General features: G+C 43.9%; 1 protein-coding gene across 1 annotated transcript; it reads left to right on the top strand.

The window, feature by feature from the left end:
* Window positions 1–15,049: 15,049 nt before the first annotated feature.
* Window positions 15,050–25,513, top strand: LOC139381650 (steroidogenic acute regulatory protein 2). Its single transcript, XM_071125331.1, has 7 exons — window positions 15,050–15,113; window positions 15,758–15,889; window positions 16,101–16,240; window positions 19,018–19,173; window positions 20,938–21,122; window positions 22,476–22,569; window positions 25,304–25,513. Exons 1-7 carry the CDS (start codon window positions 15,050–15,052, stop codon window positions 25,460–25,462), a joined length of 930 nt encoding a protein of 309 aa, XP_070981432.1. The 3' UTR covers window positions 25,463–25,513.
* The last annotated feature ends 1,112 nt before the right edge of the window (window positions 25,514–26,625 follow it).

Below are 26,625 nucleotides of genomic sequence, written 5' to 3'. Positions count from 1 at the left end.
TCCATTTCATCTGAAAACTCCAGGATTTGTGTGCAGGTACAGTACATTACTGTATAAATGGGTCAGACAGGTACAGTACATTACTGTATAAATGGGCCAGACAGGTACAGTACATTACTATATAAATGGGCCAGACAGGTACAGTACATTACTGTATAAATGGGTCAGACAGGTACAGTACATTACTGTATAAATGGGCCAGACAGGTACAGTACATTACTATATAAATGGGCCAGACAGGTACAGTACATTACTGTATAAATGGGCCAAACAGGTACAGTACATTACTGTATAAATGGGTCAGACAGGTACAGTACATTACTGTATAAATGGGCCAGACAGGTACAATACATTACTATATAAATGGGCCAGACAGGTACAGTACATTACTGTATAAATGGGCCAGACAGGTACAATACATTTCTATATAAATGGGCCAGACAGGTACAATACATTACTATATAACGACACAACAGTGGTAGGCTTGATTACCAACAACGACGAGACGGCCTACAGGGAGGAGGTGAGGGCCCTCGGAGTGTGGTGTCAGGAAAATAACCTCACACTCAATGTCAACAAAACTAAGGAGATGATTGTGGACTTCAGGAAACAGCAGAGGGAACACCCCCCTATCCACATCGATGGAACAGTAGTGGAGAGGGTAGCAAGTTTTAAGTTCCTCGGCATACACATCACAGACAAACTGAATTGGTCCACTCACACAGACAGCATTGTGAAGAAGGCGCAGCAGCGCCTCTTCAACCTCAGGAGGCTGAAGAAATTCGGCTTGTCACCAAAAGCACTCACAAACTTCTACAGATGCACAATCGAGAGCATCCTGGCGGGCTGTATCACCGCCTGGTACGGCAACTGCTCCGCCCTCAACCGTAAGGCTCTCCAGAGGGTAGTGAGGTCTGCACAACGCATCACCGGGGGCAAACTACCTGCCCTCCAGGACACCTACACCACCCGATGTCACAGGAAGGCCATAAAGATCATCAAGGACATCAACCACCCGAGCCACTGCCTGTTCACCCCGCTATCATCCAGAAGGCGAGGTCAGTACAGGTGCATCAAAGCTGGGACCGAGAGACTGAAAAACAGCTTCTATCTCAAGGCTATCAGACTGTTAAACAGCCACCACTAACATTGAGTGGCTGCTGCCAACACACTGACACTGACTCAACTCCAGCCACTTTAATAATGGGAATTGATGGGAAATGATGTAAATATATCACTAGCCACTTTAAACAATGCTACCTTATATAATGTTACTTACCCTACATTATTCATCTCATAGGCATACGTATTTACTGTACTCTATATCATCGACTGTATCCTTATGTAATACATGTATCACTAGCCACTTTAACTATGCCACTTTGTTTACATACTCATCTCATATGTATATACTGTACTCTATACAATCTACTGTATCTGCCTATGCTGCTCTGTACCATCACTCATTCATATATCCTTATGTACATATTCTTTATCCCCTCACACTGTGTACAAGACAGTAGTTTTGGAATTGTTAGTTAGATTACTTGTTGGTTATTACTGCATTGTCGGAACTAGAAGCACAAGCATTTCGCTACACTCGCATTAACATCTGCTAACCATGTGTATGTGACAAATAAATTTGATTTGATTTGATTTGATTTTGATTTGATTTATAAATGGGCCAGACAGGTACAGTACATTACTGTATAAATGGGCCAGACAGGTACATTACATTACTGTATAAATGGGCCAGACAGGTACAGTACATTGCTGTATAAATGGGCCAGACAGGTACAGTACATTACTGTATAAATGGGCCAGACAGGTACAGTTTATTATTGTATAAATGGGCCAGACAGGTACAGTACATTACTGTATAAATGGGCCAGACAGGTACAGTACATTACTGTATAAATGGGCCAGACAGGTACAGTACATTACTGTATAAATGGGCCAGACAGGTACAGTACATTACTATATAAATGGGCCAGACAGGTACAGTACATTACTATATAAATGGCCCAGACAGGTACAGTACATTACTATATAAATGGGCCAGACAGGTACATTACATTACTGTATAAATGGGCCAGACAGGTACAGTACATTGCTGTATAAATGGGCCAGACAGGTACAGTACATTACTGTATAAATGGGCCAGACAGGTACAGTTTATTATTGTATAAATGGGCCAGACAGGTACAGTACATTACTATATAAATGGGCCAGACAGGTACAGTACATTACTGTATAAATGGGCCAGACAGGTACAGTACATTACTGTATAAATGGGCCAGACAGGTACAGTACATTACTGTATAAATGGGCCAGACAGGTACAGTACATTACTGTATAAATGGGCCAGACAGGTACAGTACATTGCTGTATAAATGGGCCAGACAGGTACAGTACATTACTGTATAAATGGGCCAGACAGGTACAGTTTATTATTGTATAAATGGGCCAGACAGGTACAATACATTACTATATAAATGGGCCAGACAGGTACAGTACATTACTGTATAAATGGGCCAGACAGGTACAGTACATTACTGTATAAATGGGCCAGACAGGTACAGTACATTACTATATAAATGGGCCAGACAGGTACAGTACATTACTATATAAATGGCCCAGACAGGTACAGTACATTACTATATAAATGGGCCAGACAGGTACAGTACATTACTGTATAAATGGGCCAGACAGGTACAGTACATTGCTGTATAAATGGGCCAGACAGGTACAGTACATTACTGTATAAATGGGCCAGACAGGTACAATACATTGCTGTATAAATGGGTCAGACAGGTACAGTACATTACTATATAAATGGGCCAGACAGGTACAGTACATTACTGTATAAATGGGCCAGACATGTACAATACATTACTGTATAAATGGGCCAGACAGGTACAGTACATTGCTGTATAAATGGGCCAGACAGGTACAGTACATTACTGTATAAATGGGCCAGACAGGTACAATACATTACTATATAAATGGGCCAGACAGGTACAGCATATTACTGTATAAATGGGCCAGACAGGTACAGTACATTGCTGTATAAATGGGTCAGACAGGTACAGTACATTACTATATAAATGGGCCAGACAGGTACAATACATTACTGTATAAATGGGCCAGACATGTACAATACATTACTGTATAAATGGGCCAGACAGGTACATTACATTACTGTATAAATGGGCCAGACAGGTACAGTACATTACTATATAAATGGGCCAGACAGGTACAGTACATTACTATATAAATGGGCCAGACAGGTACAGTACATTACTGTATAAATGGGCCAGACAGGTACAGTACATTACTATATAAATGGGCCAGACAGGTACAGTACATTATTATATAAATGGGCCAGACAGGTACAGTACATTATTATATAAATGGGCCAGACAGGTACAATACATTACTGTATAAATGGGCCAGACAGGTACAGTACATTGCTGTATAAATGGGTCAGACAGGTACAGTACATTACTATATAAATGGGCCAGACAGGTACAGTACATTACTGTATAAATGGGCCAGACATGTACAATACATTACTGTATAAATGGGCCAGACAGGTACATTACATTACTGTATAAATGGGCCAGACAGGTACAGTACGTTACTGTATAAATGGGCCAGACAGGTACAGTACATTACTATATAAATGGGCCAGACAGGTACAGCATATTACTGTATAAATGGGCCAGACAGGTACAATACATTGCTGTATAAATGGGTCAGACAGGTACAGTACATTACTATATAAATGGGCCAGACAGGTACAGTACATTACTGTATAAATGGGCCAGACATGTACAATACATTACTGTATAAATGGGCCAGACAGGTACATTACATTACTGTATAAATGGGCCAGACAGGTACAGTACATTGCTGTATAAATGGGTCAGACAGGTACAGTACATTGCTGTATAAATGGGCCAGACAGGTACAGTACATTGCTGAATAAATGGGTAATTAAACACAAACACTAGAGATGCATCCCAAATGGCACCCTGCTCCTTGTTTAATTCACCTTGGCAGTCATTTACCCACCTTGGCAGTCATTAACCCACCTTGGCAGTCATTGTTGAACACAGAGCTCATTCCTCTAGCAGTAACCAGTCATTGTTGAACACAGAGCTCATTCCTCTAGCAGTAACTGGAGGTATAGATGTAACCAGTCATTGTTGAACACAGAGCTCATTCCTCTAACAGTAACTGGAGGTAGAGGTTTAACCAGTCATTGTTGAACACAGTGCTCATTCCTCTATCAGTAACTGGAGGTAGAGCTGTAACCAGTCATTGTTGAACACAGAGCTCATTCCTCTAACAGTAACCAGTCCTTGTTGAACACAGTGCTCATTCCTCTAGCAGTAACTGGAGGTAGAGCTGTAAACCAGTCATTGTTGAACACAGAGCTCATTTCTCTAACAGTAACCAGTCCTTGTTGAACACAGTGCTCATTGCTCTAGCAGTAACTGGTGGTAGAGCTGTAAACCAGTCATTGTTGAACACAGAGCTCATTCCTCTAACAGTAACCAGTCCTTGTTGAACACAGTGCTCATTCCTCTAACAGTAACTGGAGGTAGAGCTGTAACCAGTCATTGTTGAACACAGTGCTCATTCCTCTAGCAGTAACTGGAGGTAGAGCTGTAAACCAGTCATTGTTGAACACAGAGCTCATTCCTCTAACAGTAACCAGTCATTGTTGAACACAGAGCTCATTCCTCTAACAGTAACCAGTCCTTGTTGAACACAGTGCTCATTGCTCTAGCAGTAACTGGTGGTAGAGCTGTAAACCAGTCATTGTTGAACACAGAGCTCATTCCTCTAACAGTAACCAGTCATTGTTGAACACAGAGCTCATTCCTCTAACAGTAACTAGAGGTAGAGCTGTAACCAGTCCTTGTTGAACACAGTGCTCATTCCTCTAGCAGTAACTGGAGGTATAGATGTAACCAGTCATTGTTGAACACAATGCTCATTCCTGTGGAGTCTAATTTCCGTGGCAACGCCGGCTGTGACATTGGACCAATGTCCCGTGGAGTCCCACTTCTCTGTGACCCTGACCTCTGTGATGAAAGACAATCTGATGCAACATGTGAAGCAGCCCTTCACTGTCTACACCACCGTTCAAAAGTTTGGGGTCACTGAGAAATGTCCTTGTTTTTGAAACAAAAGCACATTTTCCGTCCATTAAAATAACATCAAATTGATCAGAAATACAGCGTGGACATTGTTAACGTTGTCAATGACTATTGTATAATTATTTTAAATGGAATATCTACATAGGCGTACAGAGGCCCATTATCAGCAACCATCACTCCTGCGTTCCAATGGCACGTTGTGTCAGCCAATCCAAGTGTATCATTTTAAAAGTCTAATTGATCATTAGAAAACCCTTTTTTTCAATTACGTTAGCGCAGTTGGTGACACTGTCAGGTGTTTCCATAACAACCCTACGTCGCCTCCGTTACGTCTCCTCGGGGGGGGACACTTTCTGAAATGATTTCCATTTCAACTCACATACGCTTTCCAAAACTACAGCTGCTGCGTGGTTATCACTTCCTGTATCAGAGGCCGAGTATAAAATGGGACACTACTACTTCCCTATATTGTTCACTACTTCCCTATGTTTATGTTCACCAAAGCCCTATGTCTCTGGTCAAAAGTAGTGTACTATAAAGAGAAAAGGATGCCGTCTGGGACACAGCTTGGTTCACTGTTTTTTGTTGTTGTAACAATAGCTGATAATTACTCTAACTCTAACTTCCGCGACGCATATAAGGCCCTGCCCCGCCCCCCTTTCGGAAAAGCTGACCACGACTCCATTTTGTTGATCCCTGCCTACAGACAGAAACTAAAACAAGAGGCTCCCACGCTGAGGTCTGTCCAACGCTGGTCCGACCAAGCTGACTCCACACTCCAAGACTGCTTCCATCACGTGGACTGGGAGATGTTTCGTATTGCGTCAGATAACAACATTGACGAATACGCTGATTCGGTGTGCGAGTTCATTAGAACGTGCGTTGAAGATGTCGTTCCCATAGCAACGATTAAAACATTCCCTAACCAGAAACCGTGGATTGATGGCAGCATTCGTGTGAAACTGAAAGCGCGAACCACTGCTTTTAATCAGGGCAAGGTGTCTGGTAACATGACCGAATACAAACAGTGCAGCTATTCCCTCCGCAAGGCTATCAAACAAGCTAAGCGCCAGTACAGAGACAAAGTAGAATCTCAATTCAACGGCTCAGACACAAGAGGCATGTGGCAGGGTCTACAGTCAATCACGGACTACAGGAAGAAACCCAGCCCAGTCACGGACCAGGATGTCTTGCTCCCAGGCAGACTAAATAACTTTTTTGCCCGCTTTGAGGACAATACAGTGCCACTGACACGGGCTGCAACGAAAACATGCGGTCTCTCCTTCACTGCAGCCGAGGTGAGTAAGACATTTAAACGTGTTAACCCTCGCAAGGCTGCAGGCCCAGATGGCATCCCCAGCCGCGCCCTCAGAGCATGCGCAGACCAGCTGGCCGGTGTGTTTACGGACATATTCAATCAATCCCTATACCAGTCTGCTGTTCCCACATGCTTCAAGAGGGCCACCATTGTTCCTGTTCCCAAGAAAGCTAAGGTAACTGAGCTAAATGACTACCGCCCCGTAGCACTCACATCCGTCATCATGAAGTGCTTTGAGAGACTAGTCAAGGACCATATCACCTCCACCCTACCTGACACCCTAGACCCACTCCAATTTGCTTACCGCCCAAATAGGTCCACAGACGATGCAATCTCAACCACACTGCACACTGCCCTAACCCATCTGGACAAGAGGAATACCTATGTGAGAATGCTGTTCATCGACTACAGCTCGGCATTCAACACCATAGTACCCTCCAAGCTCGTCATCAAGCTCGAGACCCTGGGTCTCGACCCCGCCCTGTGCAACTGGGTACTGGACTTCCTGACGGGCCGCCCCCAGGTGGTGAGGGTAGGCAACAACATCTCCTCCCCGCTGATCCTCAACACTGGGGCCCCACAAGGTTGCGTTCTGAGCCCTCTCCTGTACTCCCTGTTCACCCACGACTGCGTGGCCACGCACGCCTCCAACTCAATCATCAAGTTTGCGGACGACACAACAGTGGTAGGCTTGATTACCAACAACGATGAGACGGCCTACAGGGAGGAGGTGAGGGCCCTCGGAGTGTGGTGTCAGGAAAACAACCTCACACTCAACGTCAACAAAACTAAGGAGATGATTGTGGACTTCAGGAAACAGCAGAGGGAACACCCCCCTATCCACATCGATGGAACAGTAGTGGAGAGGGTAGCAAGTTTTAAGTTCCTCGGCATACACATCACAGACAAACTGAATTGGTCCACTCACACAGACAGCATCGTGAAGAAGGCGCAGCAGCGCCTCTTCAACCTCAGGAGGCTGAAGAAATTCGGCTTGTCACCAAAAGCACTCACAAACTTCTACAGATGCACAATCGAGAGCATCCTGGCGGGCTGTATCACCGCCTGGTATGGCAACTGCACCGCCCTCAACCGTAAGGCTCTCCAGAGGGTAGTGAGGTCTGCACAACGCATCACCGGGGGCAAACTACCTGCCCTCCAGGACACCTACACCACCCGATGTCACAGGAAGGCCATAAAGATCATCAAGGACATCAACCACCCGAGCCACTGCCTGTTCACCCCGCTATCATCCAGAAGGCGAGGTCAGTACAGGTGCATCAAAGCTGGGACCGAGAGACTGAAAAACAGCTTCTATCTCAAGGCCATCAGACTGTTAAACAGCCACCACTAACACTGAGTGGCTGCTGCCAACACACTGACACTGACTCAACTCCAGCCACTTTAATAATGGGAATTGATGGGAAATGATGTAAATATACCACTAGCCACTTTAAACAATGCTACCTTATATAAATGTTACTTACCCTACATTATTCATCTCATACGCATACGTATATACTGTACTCTATATCATCGACGGTATCCTTATGTAATACATGTATCACTAGCCACTTTATACTATACTATGCCACTTTGTTTACATACTCATCTCATTTGTACATACTGTACCCGATACCATCTACTGTATCTTGCCTATGCTGCTCTGTACCATCACTCATTCAGATATCCTTATGTACATATTCTTTATCCCCTTACACTGTGTACAAGACAGTAGTTTTGGAATTGTTAGTTAGATTACTTGTTATTACTGCATTGTCGGAACTAGAAGCACAAGCATTTCGCTACACTCGCATTAACATCTGCTAACCATGTGTATGTGACAAATAAAATTTGATTTGATTTGATTTTAATTGTGTGCAAATGGAACCCTTGGAGGTTGATCTGATGTGTCAGGTGGAGTGTAATACGATGGAGAGGGGCAAGCCGAGGCCCTTCGCCCTTCGCCACTTTTAGATTACAGCCCCTCTATGCCTCATTCATTTTATCTCCAGGCAGCTGTAGTTGATAAGGCAGCTGTAGTTGATAAGGCAGCTGTAGTTGGTAAGGCAACCGTAGTTGATAGCGACACAGTCGTTACAAGTTCACTGCACATTTTACTGCCGAAGTCACAGAACAGAAAGTACATGTTGTAGCCTGTGTACATTTACATTACTAATATCTAAACTGTACATTATGAGGTTTGGTGTAGTTAATGTTGAGCATGTAACAGCACTTTACTTAGCCTATCAACAGGGGGTACTGGGCCTATCAACAGGGGGTACTGGGCCTATCAACAGGGGGTACTGGGCCTATCAACAGGGGGTACAAGGGCCTATCAACAGGGGGTACTGGGCCTATCAACAGGGGGTACTGGGCCTATCAACAGGGGGTACTGGGCCCATCAACGGGGGGTACTTGGCCTATCAACAGGGGGAACTGGGCCTATCAACAGGGGGTACTGGGCCTATCAACAGGGGGTACTGGGCCTATCAACAGGGGGTACTGGGCCTATCAACAGGGGGTACTGGGCCTATCAACAGGGGGTACTGGGCCTATCAACAGGGGGTACTGGGCCTATCAACAGGGGGTACAAGGGCCTATCAACAGGGGGTACTGGGCGTATCAACAGGGGGTACTGGGCCTATCAACAGGGGGTACTGGGCCTATCAACAGGGGGTACTGGGCCCATCAACGGGGGGTACTGGGCCTATCAACAGGGGGAACTGGGCCTATCAACAGGGGGTACTGGGCCTATCAACAGGGGGTACTGGGCCTATCAACAGGGGGTACTGGGCCTATCAACAGGGGGTACTGGGCCTATCAACAGGGGGTACTGGGCCTATCAACAGGGGGTACTGGGCCTATCAACAGGGGGTACTGGGCCTATCAACAGGGGGTACTGGGCCTATCAACAGGGGGTACATGGCCTATCAACAGGAGGTACTGGGCCTATCATCAGGGGGTACTGGGCCCATCAACGGGGGGTACTGGGCCTATCAACAGGGGGTACTGGGCCCATCAACCGGGGGGTACTGGGCCTATCAACAGGGGGTACTGGGCCTATCAACAGGGGGTACTGGGCCCATCAACCGGGGGGTACTGGGCCTATCAACAGGGGGTACTGGGCCTATCAACAGGGGGTACTGGGCCTATCAGCAGGGGGTACTGGGCCTATCAACAGGGGGTATTGGGCCTATCAACACGGGGTACTGGGCCTATCAACAGGGGTACTGGGCCTATCAACAGGGGGTACTGGGCCCATCAACAGGGGGTACTGGGCCTATCAACAGGGGGTACTGGGCCTATCAACAGAGGGTACTGGGCCCATCAACCGGGGGGTACTGGGCCTATCAACAGGGGGTAATGGGCCCATCAACCGGGGGGTACTGGGCCTATCAACAGGGGGTACTGGGCCTATCAACAGGGGGTATTTATTATTTAACCAGGCAAGTCAGTTAAGAACAAATTCTTATTTACAATGACGGCCTAACCCGGACGATGCTTGGCCAATTGTGCGCCGCCCCATCGGACTCCCAATCACAGCCAGTTGTGATACAACCTGGATTCTGTAGTGGCCCCTCTAGCACTGATATGCAGTGCCTTAGACCCCTGCACCCCTCGGGAGCCCAATGAGGAGGTAGTTCAGGGGTACTCCTGTCAGAGCAGAGTTCAGTTGGTGGTAAAGTTAGCGATCAGCAGCCAGTTTAGGGCTCTATTCAATCTGTGTAGTTGAAGTGTTTACCTGCCAGTTTAGGGCTCCATTCAATCTGTGTAGTTGAAGTATTTACCTGCCAGTTTAGGGCTCTATTCAATCTGTGTAGTTGAAGTGTTTACCTGCCAGTTTAGGGCTCTATTCAATCTGTGTAGTTTAAGTGTTTACCTGCCAGTTTAGGGCTCTATTCAATCTGTGTAGTTGAAGTGTTTACCTGCCAGTTTAGGGCTCTATTCAATCTGTGTAGTTGAAGTGTTTACCTGCCAGTTTAGGGCTCCATTCAATCTGTGTAGTTGAAGTGTTTACCTGCCAGTTTAGGGCTCTATTCAATCTGTGTAGTTGAAGTGTTTACCTGCCAGTTTAGGGCTCTAGTCAATCTGTGTAGTTTAAGTGTTTACCTGCCAGTTTAGGGCTCTATTCAATCTGTGTAGTTGAAGTGTTTACCTGCCAGTTTAGGGCTCTATTCAATCTGTGTAGTTGAAGTGTTTACCTGCCAGTTTAGGGCTCTTTTCAATCCGTGTAGTTGAAGTGTTTACCTGCCAGTTTAGGGCTCTATTCAATCTGTGTAGTTGAAGTGTTTACCTGCCAGTTTAGGGCTCTTTTCAATCCGTGTAGATGAAGTGTTTACCTGCCAGTTTAGGGCTCTTTTCAATCCGTGTAGATGAAGTGTTTCCCGTGAATGTAGTCTCCGCTTTCACAGAAACATTGGCTTTGGCTTTAAATCACGTTGTAAAGCTGAACTTGGTGATGCGGATTGAATAGAGCCCTTAGTGTTCATTCCTTTCAGTTGATAGACCACGTTTCATATCAGTGCATCTATTACAATGATCCCTGTACCTTCATTTGCTTCCTCTGTAAATTCTGTCAGGTCCGTGTGGTTGTTGCTGAGGATCACCACTAGTAATAGTGGATAAAAGGACAGAAGAGCTGAGTGACAACACCCTTGATAAATTATGAAAACTAAACGACAGAGGACGCTATGTTTTGTTAACCCCATGAAGCTGATGCAACATTTAAAGGGGTGGCAGGTAGCCTCAATTCAAGGTACATTAATAAATGGGGTGGCAGGGAGCGTCAATTCAAGGTACATTAATAAACGGGGTGGCAGGTAGCCTGAATTCAAGGTACACAATAATTAAAGGGGTTTCTTTAGATAAATTAACAGAAAAACCAATGTAATGAAAGCTTCATGATCAATTCTGTTTTCAGTCCCTGCCCCTAGCCAGTTCAGAGCTCCCAGTCTCCTGCTCAGCTAGGTTCTCAGTCTCCTGTCAGCTAGGTTCTCAGTCTCCTGTCAGCTAGGTTCTCAGTCTCCTGCTCAGCTAGGTTCTCAGTCTCCTGCTCAGCTAGGTTCTCAGTCTCCTGCTCAGCTAGGTTCTCAGTCTCCTGCTCAGCTAGGTTCTCAGTCTCCTGCTCAGCTAGGTTCTCAGTCTCCTGCTCAACTAGGTTCTCAGTCTCCTACTCAGCTAGGTTCTCAGTCTCCTGTCAGCTAGGTTCTCAGTCTCCTGTCAGCTAGGTTCTCAGTCTCCTGCTCAGCTAGGTTCTCAGTCTCCTGCTCAGCTAGGTTCTCAGTCTCCTGCTCAGCTAGGTTCTCAGTCTCCTGCTCAGCTAGGTTCTCAGTCTCCTGCTCAGCTAGGTTCTCAGTCTCCTGCTCAGCTAGGTTCTCAGTCTCCTGCTCAGCTAGGTTCTCAGTCTCCTGCTCAGCTAGGTTCTCAGTCTCCTGCTCAACTAGGTTCCCAGTCTCCTTCTCATTTAGGTTCTCAGTCCGTGCCCCTAGCCAGTTCAGAGCTCCCAGTATCCTGCTCAGCTAGGTTCTCAGTCTCCTGCCCCTAGCCAGTTCAGAGCTCCCAGTCTCCTGCGCAGCTAGGTTCTCAGTCTCCTGCTCAGCTAGGTTCTCAGTCTCCTGTCAGCTAGGTTCTCAGTCTTATGGTGTATTATGTATATGTAGATTGTGTGTGTATGTGTATGGGTTCATGAGGGGCGTGTGTCTATACAATGGTGTGTATGGCCAGTATATGAATAGAATATACTTTTATATAGGATGAGCCTTCACTAGAATACAGGCCATCCTGTATGTAGACTTGTCATTCTGCAGTAGTTATATAGGATGAACCTTCACTAGAATACAGGACATCCTGTATGTAGAATTGTCATTCTGCAGTAGTTATATAGGATGAACCTTCACTAGAATACATCCTATATGTAGACTTGTCATTCTGCAGTAGTTACAGTGCCTTGCGAAAGTATTCGGCCCCCTTGAACTTTGCGACCTTTTGCCACATTTCAGGCTTCAAACATAAAGATATAAAACTGTATTTTTTTGTGAAGAATCAACAACAAGTGGGACACAATCATGAAGTGGAACGACATTTATTGGATATTTCAAACTTTTTTAACAAATCAAAAACTGAAAAATTGGGCGTGCAAAATTATTCAGCCCCCTTAAGTTAATACTTTGTAGCGCCACCTTTTGCTGCGATTACAGCTGTAAGTCGCTTGGGGTATGTCTCTATCAGTTTTGCACATCGAGAGACTGACATTTTTTCCCATTCCTCCTTGCAAAACAGCTCAAGCTCAGTGAGGTTGGATGGAGAGCATTTGTGAACAGCAGTTTTCAGTTCTTTCCACAGATTCTCGATTGGATTCAGGTCTGGACTTTGACTTGGCCAATCTAACACCTGGATATGTTTATTTTTGAACCATTCCATTGTAGATTTTGCTTTATGTTTTGGATCATTGTCTTGTTGGAAGACAAATCTCCGTCCCAGTCTCAGGTCTTTTGCAGACTCCATCAGGTTTTCTTCCAGAATGGTCCTGTATTTGGCTCCATCCATCTTCCCATCTATTTTAACCATCTTCCCTGTCCCTGCTGAAGAAAAGCAGGCCCAAACCATGATGCTGCCACCACCATGTTTGACAGTGGGGATGGTGTGTTCAGGGTGATGAGCTGTGTTGCTTTTACGCCAAACATAACGTTTTGCATTGTTGCCAAAAAGTTCAATTTTGGTTTCATCTGACCAGAGCACCTTCTTCCACATGTTTGGTGTGTCTCCCAGGTGGCTTGTGGCAAACTTTAAACTACACTTTTTATGGATATCTTTAAGAAATGGCTTTCTTCTTGCCACTCTTCCATAAAGGCCAGATTTGTGCAATATACGACTGATTGTTGTCCTATGGACAGAGTCTACCACCTCAGCTGTAGATCTTTGCAGTTCATCCAGAGTGATCATGGGCCTCTTGGCTGCATCTCTGATCAGTCTTCTCCTTGTATGAGCTGAAAGTTTAGAGGGACGGCCAGGTCTTGGTAGATTTGCAGTGGTCTGATACTCCTTCCATTTCAATATTATCGCTTGCACAGTGCTCCTTGGGATGTTTAAAGCTTGGGAAATATTTTTGTATCCAAATCCGGCTTTAAACTTCTTCACAACAGTATCTCGGACCTGCCTGGTGTGTTCCTTGTTCTTCATGATGCTCTCTGCGCTTTTAACGGACCTCTGAGACTATCACAGTGCAGGTGCATTTATACGGAGACTTGATTACACACAGGTGGATTGTATTTATCATCATTAGTCATTTATGTCAACATTGGATCAGAGATCCTCACTGAACTTCTGGAGAGAGTTTGCTGCACTGAAAGTAAAGGGGCTGAATAATTTTGCACGCCCAATTTTTCAGTTTTTGATTTGTTAAAAAAGTTTGAAATATCCAATAAATGTCGTTCCAGTTCATGATTGTGTCACACTTGTTGTTGATTCTTCACAAAAAAATACAGTTTTATATCTTTATGTTTGAAGCCTGAAATGTGGGAAAAGGTCGCAAAGTTCAAGGGGGCCGAATACTTTCGCAAGGCACTGTATATAGGATGAACCTTCACTAGAATACAGGTCATCCTATATGTAGACTTGTCATTCTGCAGTAGTTATATAGGATGAACCTTCACTAGAATACAGCCTATATGTAGACTTGTCATTCTGCAGTAGTTATATAGGATGAACCTTCACTAGAATACAGGCCATATGTAGACTTGTCATTCTGCAGTAGTTATATGGGATGAACCTTCACTAGAATACAGCCTATATGTAGACTTGTCATTCTGCAGTAGTTATATAGGATGAACCTTCACTAGAATACAGCCTATATGTAGACTTGTCATTCTGCAGTAGTTATATGGGATGAACCTTCACTAGAATACAGCCTATATGTACACTTGTCATTCTGCAGTAGTTATATAGGATGAACCTTCACTAGAATACAGGCCATATGTAGACTTGTCATTCTGCAGTAGTTATATAGGATGAACCTTCACTAGAATACAGCCTATATGTAGACTTGTCATTCTGCAGTAGTTATATAGGATGAACCTTCACTAGAATACAGGCCATATGTAGACTTGTCATTCTGCAGTAGTTATATAGGATGAACCTTCACTAGAATACAGGTCATCCTATATGTAGACTTGTCATTCTGCAGTAGTTATATAGGATGAACCTTCACTAGAATACAGCCTATATGTAGACTTGTCATTCTGCAGTAGTTATATGGGATGAACCTTCACTAGAATACAGCCTATATGTAGACTTGTCATTCTGATAATGGTCGTGGATTATTATTGTATACATGGGATCCTCATTTATTCTCTCCTTTTTTAGAACCACACATAAAACACCTATAATGGATGCAGCTGTGTGTGTGTCTCTCTCTAAACAGCAACCTTGGGACCAGAATTCAGTTTACAATCCTATCCTCTAACCCATCCCCTTATCTCCTCTCTTGTCCTTCAGAGGTCCTATAAAGTCTGGAGCCTGGCACACCCCAGCTGCCGTCGCTGTCACCAACGTTACAGTAATGCTGCCTGCCGTGGTGAAGCTCTGCTGTGGAATCTCCTACCCTCACCTCAGGACCATGGCAGGTAAAAACAGACAACTATATCATCTTGGGTGTGTCCTACGTGGCTCCCTATTCCCTATATAGTGCATTACTTTTGACCAGGGCACTACGGGGGGGGGGGGCATTTTGGATGCAGGCCTGGAGAGAAGCATCAATTTTCTCTCATTCCTTAGAATGTAGGATTACCGTGTCTTGCACACTGCACATAGCCTTGTCCCAGATCAGTTTGCGCTGCCTTGCCAACTGCCTCCTATGGTCATTGTAAGACAGCACAAACAGATCTGGGACCAGCCAGTGTAGCTGTTAATACTATGGCATCTTGGCTGTGACTAGTAGTAGTCTTCGTTTGTGGAGAGAAATGCTGAGAAGTCCTCATCAAAGTGGACAGCACTTTGACTTGCAGAATGGATCAAATGCAGCCTGAGTGGTCGTCTGTGTCATGCTAAACATGTTTGGCTTGATAATGAGCAATGGAGTTGACAAGGGAACAAACAGATCTGGGATCAGGCTATAGAAGGAGACAACAGATCTAGGACCAGGCTATAGTAGGAGACAACCGATCTGGGCACAGGCTATAGTAGGAGACAACAGATCTGGGACCAGTCTACATGAAATGTGCTCTACAAATGAAGTCTGACTGTTGTTATTATTGTGATCCTACGACAGGACTGCAACGGCTAGCTATCGCAGCGATTGGCCAGGAGCTAGCTCACATGCAGAGGAATGGGCAGAGCCAACTACCAGCATGGACCAGCCATATGGGTTGGCAGACTGGTACCGCTCAGCATCAACACAGTGGTAAGCCTGACAAAGATACACAAATTACACACATTTTCAATGACATTATTATTTTACACAGAGCACAAACCGCCCTTAACCTAGATATAATTACCTATTTTCAAAGGGCATTACTTTTTACTATCACTTGTACTGACCATTGAATATTAAACAGCTCCAATTAGAACTCAATCAAGCAGTGCTGCTGTGTAAACTTGTAAACTTGTTACAGAGAGCTCCAGAAGAGAGGTAGTCAACCCAGTCCCGTTGAAAGAGGAGGAGCTGCTGTACATAAGGAGTGGGCACGAGGCGCTGACCAAGGCTCTGGACATTGTTGACGATAAGAATGGATGGAAAACAGAACTCACAGAGGTAGTGCATCATCCATACATCCATACATCATCGTTGATTAAAGAGGCAATCTGGGATTTGCATATAGATTTTTGTCAAACCATCCTGTATTTCCTCTTTAAAATATGTTGCTCCCTGTGTTCATGCGTATCTTTTCAATCTCCACAAATAGCTATGGAAACCTTGTACTGATGCCAAAACAGCAAACTGTCATATAAGACAAAGGGGGGGGGGGGGGGGGGGGGGGGTACATGATCTGAATAGCTATTACCATGGAAACATTATACTGATGTCAAACCACCAAACTGTCATAGGGGGGGGGGGGGGGGGTACATGATCTGAATAGCTATTACCATGGAAACCTTGTACTGATGTCAAACCACCAAACTGTCATATAAGACAAAGGGGGGGGGGGGGGGGGGGGGTACATGATCTGAATAGCTATTACCATGGTATTCTGTCTTCAAAACCCTTCAAATATAATTGACATGGGCACTTTGTGCTGCGTACTGTTGCCACAATTTCGAACTTTCTAACATTTTACATTTGAGTCAATTATCAGACGTTCTTATCCAAAGCAACTTACGGCCTGTGCATTCAATTTAGTTACGTAGGAAACTTTTTGCCTTGTAGGAGAAAATGCACTTTCCATAATCTCAGAACCCAGAACCAAAATGTGTTATTAGTTATTTAATAAGGATCCCAGTAGCTGTTCCAAAAGCAGCTCTTCTACTGACAGTCTCTCACAAGAGACTTCACTTTCTGAAACGGTGTTGTTGTAAAGCTGCATACTAATGCCACATATCTACTGACAGTCTCTCACAAGAGACTTCACTTTCTGAAACGGTGTTGTTGTAAAGCTGCATACGAATGCCACATATCTACTGACAGTCTCTCACAAGAGACTTCACTTTCTGAAACGGTGTTGTTGTAAAGCTGCATACAAATGCCACATATCCAAACGTTCTCTTTCCGTTACTTTTGACATTTAGGAAAACTTGATCTAAATAGCTATTACCATGGAAACCTTGTACCGGTAATGTGCATAACAAATCAAATTGAAATGTTATTGGTCACATATTTAACAGATGATATTGGTCACATATTTAACAGATGTTATTGGTCACATATTTAACAGATGTTATTGGTCACATATTTAACAGATGTTATTGGTCACATATACACATGTTTAACAGATGTTATTGGTCACATATTTAACAGATGTTATTGGTCACATATTTAACAGATGTTATTGGTCACATATACACATGTTTAACAGATGTTATTGGTCACATATACACATGTTTAACAGATGTTATTGCAGGTGTAGCGAAATACTTGTGTTTCTAGCTCCAATAGTGCAGTAATATCTAACAATTCACAACTATACACACAAACCTAAAAGTAAAATAATGTAATTAAGGAATATATAAATATTAGGATGGTCATGGTTGGAGTGGCAAAGCCTAAAATACAGTAGAATAGCATACAGTATATAGATATGAGATTTAAAATTTGATTTGATAAAGCAAAAATATGTAAACATTATTAAAAGTCACTATTGTTCCATTATTAAAGTGGACAGGGTTACGTAACAGGGTGGAAGCCACCTACTGATGGCTGTTTAACAGTCTGATGGCCTTGAGATAGAAGCTGTTTTTCAGTCTCTCGGTCCCAGCTTTGATGCACCTGTACTGACCTCACCTTCTGGATGATAATGGGGTGAACAGGCAGTGGCTTGGCCGGTTATTGTCCTTGATGATCTTTTTGGCCTTCCTGTTGCTATAGGTGTCCTGGAGGGCAGGTAGTTTGCCCCGGTGATGCATTGGGCAGACTGCACCATCCTCTGGAGAGTCCTGCGGTTGAGAACCGTGCAGTTGCCGTACCAGGCTGTGATACAGCCCGACAGGATGCTCTCAATTGTGCATCTATAGACGTTTGTGAGGGTTTTAGGTGTCAAGCCAAATTTCAGATCGCCAGTGATGTGTGTGCCGAGGAACTTGAAGTTTTACACCTACTCCACTGCGATACCGTCAATGTGGATAGGGGCGTGCTCCCTCTGCTGTCTCCTGAAGTCCACGATCAACTCCTTTATTTTGTTGACATTGAGAGAGAGGTTATTTTCCTGGCACCACACTCGCAGGGCCCTCACCTCCTCCCAGTAGGCTGTCTTGTCATTATTGGTAATCAGGCCTACTGCTGTTGTGTCATCTGTAAACTTGATGACTGAGTTGCAGCCGTTCATGGCCACGCAGCCATGAGTGAACAGGGAGTAGAGGAGGGTGCTGAGCACGCAACCCTTGCTTTGAGGATCAGCGAAGTGGAAGTGTTGTTCCTACCTTCACTACCTGGGGTGCGGCCCGTCAGGAAGTCCAGGACCCAGTTGCACAGGGTGGGGTTCAGGCCCAGGGCCCAGAGCTTATTGATGAGCTTGGAGGGTACTATGGTATTGAATGCTGAGCTAAAGTCAATGAAAAGCAGCCTTTGGTAGCGGGTCGCGTCGATGGCACTGCGTTAACCTCAAAGCGGGCGAAGAAGGTGTTTAGCTTGACCGGAAGCAAGACGTTAGTGCGACGTGGTTGGTTTTCCTTTTGTAAATGCCACACTGCCAAAACGTTGTAACTCTGGAATAGAGAAATGTTCTGTAATCTCAGGTGCAAATGAAGTAGAAAGACTATCACAAGAGAATGTTCAGAAACTGTGTTCTATAGAAAATCAGGACATCATTAGAAACCTTCCTGAAACTGTGTTGTTAAAGGATGCCACATTACAACATTTCCTGTAACTTTCTGTCGTAGGAGAACGGAGATGTTATATACAGTAAAGTGCTGTCTGGGGACAGGAAGGTCTTCAGACTGGAGACTGTGTTAGACGCCACGCCAGAAGAGATACATCACATCCTGTGGAAGGTGGAAGAGATGCACCAGTGGAACCCAAGCATAAAAAAAATCAAGGTAACTGGTCCATCATAGTAGGGTAGTTGTTGGTCAATGTGTAATCTTAACTCCTCCCCCTTAGGAAATCATTGATCTTCTGTTCTCCTTGGTCTCCATCTATTATGGCATCCTTTAGATTGTTATTCTACATATACACACCTGTTATTATCTGGAATACAATTTACCTGCTAAGTATGTGTATTATGGTCTGTAAACTGTGGAATATTTGTAATAAGATGTTTCTAAAACTCTAAAACTATTGATATTATTAATGCTATTATTATAATAACTATTATTATTATTATTATTATTTTATTTGTATTACTTTGTTTATTTATTTTTCCTTTTTTTCTCTGTGATTTTAGGGGTGGGGGGAGCGGGAGGCATTAGGAAGGGTGGGAAACAGGGAGGGGGTCGGGGATCAATAGGGAATGTTCTGAAGGGGTAAACAAATAAACGAAAAAGCAACGTGACTGTGCAAATTATAAAAAAATATGGAATTGTTTTACGATGGGCATACTATGGATCATTCAGCTTTTTTATTTTGAATAGTAAAATAGTTTAACGGTAGACTTGGACCACATAGTGTCAATAGTCGATAGTTTTAGGGTAGACGTGGACCACACAGTGTCAATAGTCGATAGTTTTAGGGTAGACTTGGACCACACAGTGTCAATAGTCAATAGTTTTACGGTAGACTTGGACCACATAGTGTCAATAGTCAATAGTTTTAGGGTAGACGTAGACCACACAGTGTCAATAGTCAATAGTTTTACAGTAGACGTAGACCACACAGTGTCAATAGTCAATAGTTTTACGGTAGACGTAGATCACACAGTGTCAATAGTCAATAGTTTTACAGTAGACGTAGACCACACAGTGTCAATAGTCAATAGTTTTACGGTAGACGTAGACCACACAGTGTCAATAGTTTTACGGTAGACATAGACCACACAGTGTCAATAGTCAATAGTTTTACAGTAGACGTAGATCACACAGTGTCAATAGTCAATAGTTTTACGGTAGACGTAGACCACACAGTGTCAATAGTTTTACGGTAGACATAGACCACACAGTGTCAATAGTCTTAGGGTAGACTTGGACCACACAGTGTCAATAGTCAATAGTTTTACGGTAGACGTAGATCACACAGTGTCAATAGTCAATAGTTTTACGGTAGACGTAGATCACACAGTGTCAATAGTCAATAGTTTTACGGTAGACGTAGACCACACAGTGTCAATAGTTTTACGGTAGACATAGACCACACAGTGTCAATAGTCAATAGTTTTACAGTAGACGTGGACCACACAGTGTTGATAGACAATGGTGTCAGTCTTTACAACAACCGGGTTATCACACTTGTCTGGTGACATTCTGATGAGGGAAGAACAAACTACTTCGGCGTCTACCTGTGTCTTCAGCTGGCATTATAAAGCCTTTGTCCCAACTGGCATCCTATTCCCTATACAGTTCATTATTTATTTTGTATTTTTATTTAACTAAGCAAGTCCGTTAAGAACAAATTCTTATTTTCAATAACAGCCTAGTGGGTTAACTGCCTTGTTCAGGGGGAGAACAACAGATTTGTACCTTGTCTACTCTGGGATTTGATCTTGCAACCTTTCGGTTACCAGTCCAACACTCTAACCACTAGGCTACGCCGTCGCACTAGTTGTGACATGAGAAAGCAGCGCCCCATATAGATAATATGGTCCAATTTGGGACACATAGCAGTACAGTGAATGATATTGTAATGTCAGTCCGTATCTTGTGTTGAAGGTTCTGAAGCAAGCTGGCCCGGAAACCATGGTTACGCACGAGGTGTCAGCAGAGACAGCCGGCAACCTGATAGGCCAGAGAGACTTCCTGAGTGTGAGACACTTCTCCAGACAGGAGTCATGTATCTATCTGGGGGGAGCAGCCACGCACCTGGAGTCCTTCCCTCCTCAGAAAGGCTTCGTCAGGTAACAAGAACACCAGCTTTGCTCGGATAAGCCTGGCTCATAGAGTTGGTTAGAGGGTGCGCTTGGACCAAAACCTGTATATGGCTCATAGAGTTGGTTAGAGGGGGCGCTTGGACCAAAACCTGTATATGGCTCATAGAGTTGGTTAGAGGGTGCGCTTGGACCAAAACCTGTATATGGCTCATAGAGTTGGTTAGAGGGGGCGCTTGGACCAAAACCTGTATATGGCTCATAGAGTTGGTTAGAGGGGGCGCTTGGACCAAAACCTGTATATGGCTCATAGAGTTGGTTAGAGGGGGCGCTTGGACCAAAACCTGTATATGGCTCATAGAGTTGGTTAGAGGGGGCGCTTGGACCAAAACCTGTATATGGCTCATAGAGTTGGTTAGAGGGTGCGCTTGGACCAAAACCTGTATATATGGCACATGGAGTTGGTTAGAGGGTGCGCTTGGACCAAAACCTGTATATGGCTCATAGAGTTGGTTAGAGGGGGCGCTTGGACCAAAACCTGTATATGGCTCATAGAGTTGGTTAGAGGGGGCGCTTGGACCAAAACCTGTATATGGCTCATAGAGTTGGTTAGAGGGTGCGCTTGGACCAAAACCTGTATATATGGCACATGGAGTTGGTTAGAGGGTGCGCTTGGACCAAAACCTGTATATATGGCTCATAGAGTTGGTTAGAGGGTGCGCTTGGACCAAAACCTGTATATGGCTCATAGAGTTGGTTAGAGGGTGCGCTTGGACCAAAACCTGTATATATGGCTCATAGAGTTGGTTAGAGGGTGCGCTTGGACCAAAACCTGTATATATGGCTCATAGAGTTGGTTAGAGGGTGCGCTTGGACCAAAACCTGTATATGGCTCATAGAGTTGGTTAGAGGGTGCGCTTGGACCAAAACCTGTATATATGGCTCATAGAGTTGGTTAGAGGGTGCGCTTGGACCAAAACCTGTATATATGGCTCATAGAGTTGGTTAGAGTGTGCGCTTGGACCAAAACCTGTATATGGCTCATAGAGTTGGTTAGAGGGTGCGCTTGGACCAAAACCTGTATATATGGCTCATAGAGTTGGTTAGAGGGTGCGCTTGGACCAAAACCTGTATATATGGCTCATAGAGTTGGTTAGAGGGTGCGCTTGGACCAAAACCTGTATATGGCTCATAGAGTTGGTTAGAGGGTGCGCTTGGACCAAAACCTGTATATATGGCTCATGCTGTCACAGAAGGGCCATTGCAAAGGTTATTTGATATAAAGTTTATTTGAGGTTCAGTTAATAATCATGCTGTAGGTTTCTATACATTACATTGTTAATAGAGTTTTTATGAGTGATTTTGTTTACTCGATCTGAACAGAGCGGAGGACGGCCCAACGTGTATTATCATCGAGCCCCTGGCAGACGACACAGGCAGGAGCCACTTTACGTGGCTCCTCAACATGGATGTCAAGGTAGATTTCTTTTCATTTTTTTATTTTTTTAAATCAACTTTAATTTCTTATCCACTTCCTGAAATGAGTGATTTGAATTGGAATTGATTTGTTAGGCTACACATGGACCAGGATGTCATATCACATGTCCGTTTAGATCTCGAATATTAATTCAAACCTCCCCTTTAAGTAGTCTGAGTGCCGGTCTTTTTGTGCTATTGTGCCAACTCCTTGTCATTCACTGTTATGCCAAACATGTTCATATGACATATCACACAAACAGACTGGCACTCAGGCTACTTAAAGGGGGGGTTTGAATTGATATTCAAGGCTATCATCAACGTCTAAAGCTGCTGTGAAAAGGACTTCTCCTTCACCCAACTACAGACAGCTGATGTTCTGAAAGAGCTGCAAAATATGGATCCCTACAAATCAGCCGGGCTAGACAATCTGGACCCTCTCTTTCTAAAATGATCAGCTGAAATTGTTGCCACCCCTATTACTAGCCTGTTCAACCTCTCTTTAATATAGTCTGAGATACCCAAAGATTGGAAAGCTGCCGCGGTCATCCCCCTCTTCAAAGGGGGAGACACTCTATACCCAAACTGCTACGGACCTATATCTATCCTGCCAAGTTCGAAAGCCAAGTTAACAAACAGATCACCGACCATTTCGAATCCCACCATACCTTCTCCACTGTGCAATCTGGTTTCCAAGCTGGTCATGGGTGCACCTCAGCCACGCTCAAGATCCTAAACGATATCATAACCGCCATTGATAAGAGACATTACTGTGCAGCCGTATCCATCGACCTGGCCAAGGCTTTTGACTCTGTCAATTGGCAATCTTATCGGCAGACTCAATAGCCTTGGTTTCTCAAATGACTGCCTCGCCTGGTTCACCAACTATTTCTCAGACTGACTTTCTCATGGTCTGAGAGTCTGTTAGGTGCCTTTTGGCAAACTCCAAGCGAGCTGTCATGTGTCTTTTACTGAGGAGTGGCTTACGTCTGGCCACTCTACCATAAAGGCCTGATTGGTGGAGTGCTGCAGAGATGGTTGTCCATCTGGAAGATTCTCCCATCTCTACAGAGGAACTTTGGCGCTCTGTCAGAGTGACTATCGGGTTCTTGGTCACCTCCCTGACCAAGGCCCTTCTCCCCTGAAGGCTCAGTTTGGCCGGGCGGCCAGCTCTAGGAAGAGTCTTGGTGGTTCCAAGCTTCTTCCATTTAAGAATGATGGTGGCCACTGTGTTCTTGGGGGATGTTCAATGCTGCAGACATTTTTTGGTACCCTTCCCCAGATCTGTGCCTCGACACAACCCTGTCTCGGAGAACTATGGGCAATTCCTTCGGCCTCATGGCGTGATTTTTGCTCTGACATGCACTGTCAACTGTAGGACCTTATATAGACAGGTAGACTCAAATAGACAGGTGTGTGTCTTTCCAAATCATGTCCAATCAATTGAATTTACCACAGGTGGACTCCAATCAAGTTGTAGAAACATCTCAAAGATGTTGAATGGAAACAGGATGTACCTGAGTTCAATTTCCTGTCTCATAGTAAAGGGTCTGAATACTTATGTAAATAAGTTATTATTATTTTTAATTAAAAACCTGTTTCTCTTTCTCATTATTTGGTATTGTGTGGATTGAGGACATTTTTTATTTAATCAATTTTAGAATAAGGCTGTAACTAACGTAACAAAATGTGTAAAAAGTCAAGGGGTCTGAATACTATCCAAATGCACTGTATGTATGTATGTATGTATGTATGTATGTATGTATGTATGTATGTATGTATGCAGGTTCCAAAAAGTTTTTAGTCAGCCACCAATTGTGCAAGTTCTCCCACTTAAAAAGATGAGAGAGGCCTGTAATTTTCATCATAGGTACACTTCAACTATGACAGACAAAATTAGAAAAAAAATCCAGAAAATCACATTGTAGGATTTTTAATGAATTTATTTGCAAATTATGGTGGAAAAATAAGCATTTGGTCATTAACAAAAGTTTATCTCAATACTTTGTTATATACCCCTGAGCGATGGGTAACGATGCTTCGTGGGTGTTAGTTGTTGATGTGTGCAGAGAGTCCCTGGTTCGCGCCCGGGTATGGGCGAGGGGACGGCCTAAAGTTATACTGTTACATATGTGTGTGTGTGTGTGTATGTATGTATGTTTGTATGTATGTATGTGTGTGTGTATGTATGTATGTATGTATGAGTGCCAGTTTTTAACATAGACGTTGTTTAGGGTTTCTGTTATTATCTATGCACAATCACTTTACCTACATGTACATATTACCTCAGTTACCTTGACAACAGGTACCCCCTGTATTTCGCCCCGCTATTGTTATTTTCTGCTGCTCTTTAAGGCAGGGTAGCCTAGTGGTTAGAGCGTTGGACTAGTAACCGGAAGGTTGCGAGTTCAAACCCCCCGAGCTGACAAGGTACAAATCTGTCGTTCTGCCCCTGAACAGGCAGTTAACCCACTGTTCCCAGGCCGTCATTGAAAATAAGAATTTGTTCTTAACTGACTTGCCTAGTTAAATAAAGGTAAAATAAAATAAAAAATAAAAAATTTGTTATTCATATCTTTTACTTTTTTTGTATAGGTATTTTCTTAAAACTGCATTGTTGGGCTTGTAAGTAAGTATTTCACTGTAAGGTCTACTACACCTGTTGTATTCAGCGCATGTGACCAATAAACTGTGATTTGATTTGAAGATTGAATATGTATGTACTGTATTTTCAGGGCTGGCTGCCAAAGTCAATCGTCAATCAAGCTTTGCCGCGAGCGCAGGTGGATTTCACCCGGTGTCTGCGCAGACGGCTGGCCGAGGGACCTACTCAGCGACACACAAACCACCATGCTCCCACAGTGTGGCGGACAACCACCGCACACACTCTCTGACACACACTCACTGGAGTTGAGTGCTTGGGAGTAGAGACAGAGACAGAGAGAGAGAGACTTAGAGAGAGACTGGAGGACCTGGCTCCATTCACACACACACACACACACACACACACACACACACACACACACACACACACACACACACACACACACACACACACACACACACACACACACACACACACACACACACACACACACACACACACACACACACACACACACACACACGGGAAGTGTTGGTTGAAGCTACTCTGAATATGTAGTTTACCAAGCTACCAATTACTTCACACCGGAATAAGTTAAGCTACACTAAAGCTCACTCCATCCAAACTACTTTGTGAAAAAGTATCATATCTAAATCTGAAACGTCATAGACTACACATTACAAGAATAGTTCACTTTGGGTTCATATCTTAACAGAATGTATAATTTTGCGGCCTGTTAAAGACCCCAAAACAATATTTCAAATGAAAATTAGGCAGGTGGCATGCCGAAAAAGACAGGAAATTATTGCCTACTTTAGTCATATTTTATTTTTGCTAAAACAGTAGTATGTAGTTCCAGTAGTTAGCTACACCGCTACATGGTAAAACAGTAGAGTGTAGTTCCAGTAGTTAGCTACACCGCTACATGGTAAAACAGTAGTGTGTAGTTCCAGTAGTTAGCTACACCGCTACATGGTAAAACAGTAGTGTGTAGTTCCAGTAGTTAGCTACACCGCTACATGGTAAAACAGTAGAGTAGTTCCAGTAGTTAGCTACACCGCTACATGGTAAAACAGTAGTGTGTAGTTCCAGTAGTTAGCTACACTGCTACATGGTAAAACAGTAGTGTGTAGTTCCAGTAGTTAGCTACACCGCTACATGGTAAAACGGTAGTGTGTAGTTCCAGTAGTTAGCTACACCGCTACATGGTAAAACAGTAGTGTGTAGTTCCAGTAGTTAGCTACACCGCTACATGGTAAAACAGTAGTGTGTAGTTCCAGTAGTTAGCTACACCGCTACATGGTAAAACAGTAGTGTGTAGTTCCAGTAGTTAGCTACATCGCTACATGGTAAAACAGTAGTGTGTAGTTCCAGTAGTTAGCTACACAGCTACATGGTAAAACAGTAGTGTGTAGTTCCAGTAGTTAGCTACACCGCTACATGGTAAAACAG

Source organism: Oncorhynchus clarkii, chromosome 23, assembly GCF_045791955.1.
Source record: "Oncorhynchus clarkii lewisi isolate Uvic-CL-2024 chromosome 23, UVic_Ocla_1.0, whole genome shotgun sequence".
NCBI lineage: Eukaryota > Metazoa > Chordata > Actinopteri > Salmoniformes > Salmonidae > Oncorhynchus > Oncorhynchus clarkii.
Note: the sequence above shows the minus strand (reverse complement) of the source record. Positions and strands in the feature narration are given on the sequence as shown.

Excerpts from the sequence above, each read along its gene's own strand:
- LOC139381650 (XM_071125331.1), top strand. The coding sequence starts at position 15,050 with ATGCTGCCTGCCGTGGTGAAGCTCTGCTGTGGAATCTCCTACCCTCAC. Across the intron at positions 15,114-15,757 it reads TCACCTCAGGACCATGGCAG|GACTGCAACGGCTAGCTATC; the intron begins GTAAAAACAGAC and ends ATCCTACGACAG. Across the intron at positions 16,241-19,017 it reads GGAAAACAGAACTCACAGAG|GAGAACGGAGATGTTATATA; the intron begins GTAGTGCATCAT and ends TTTCTGTCGTAG.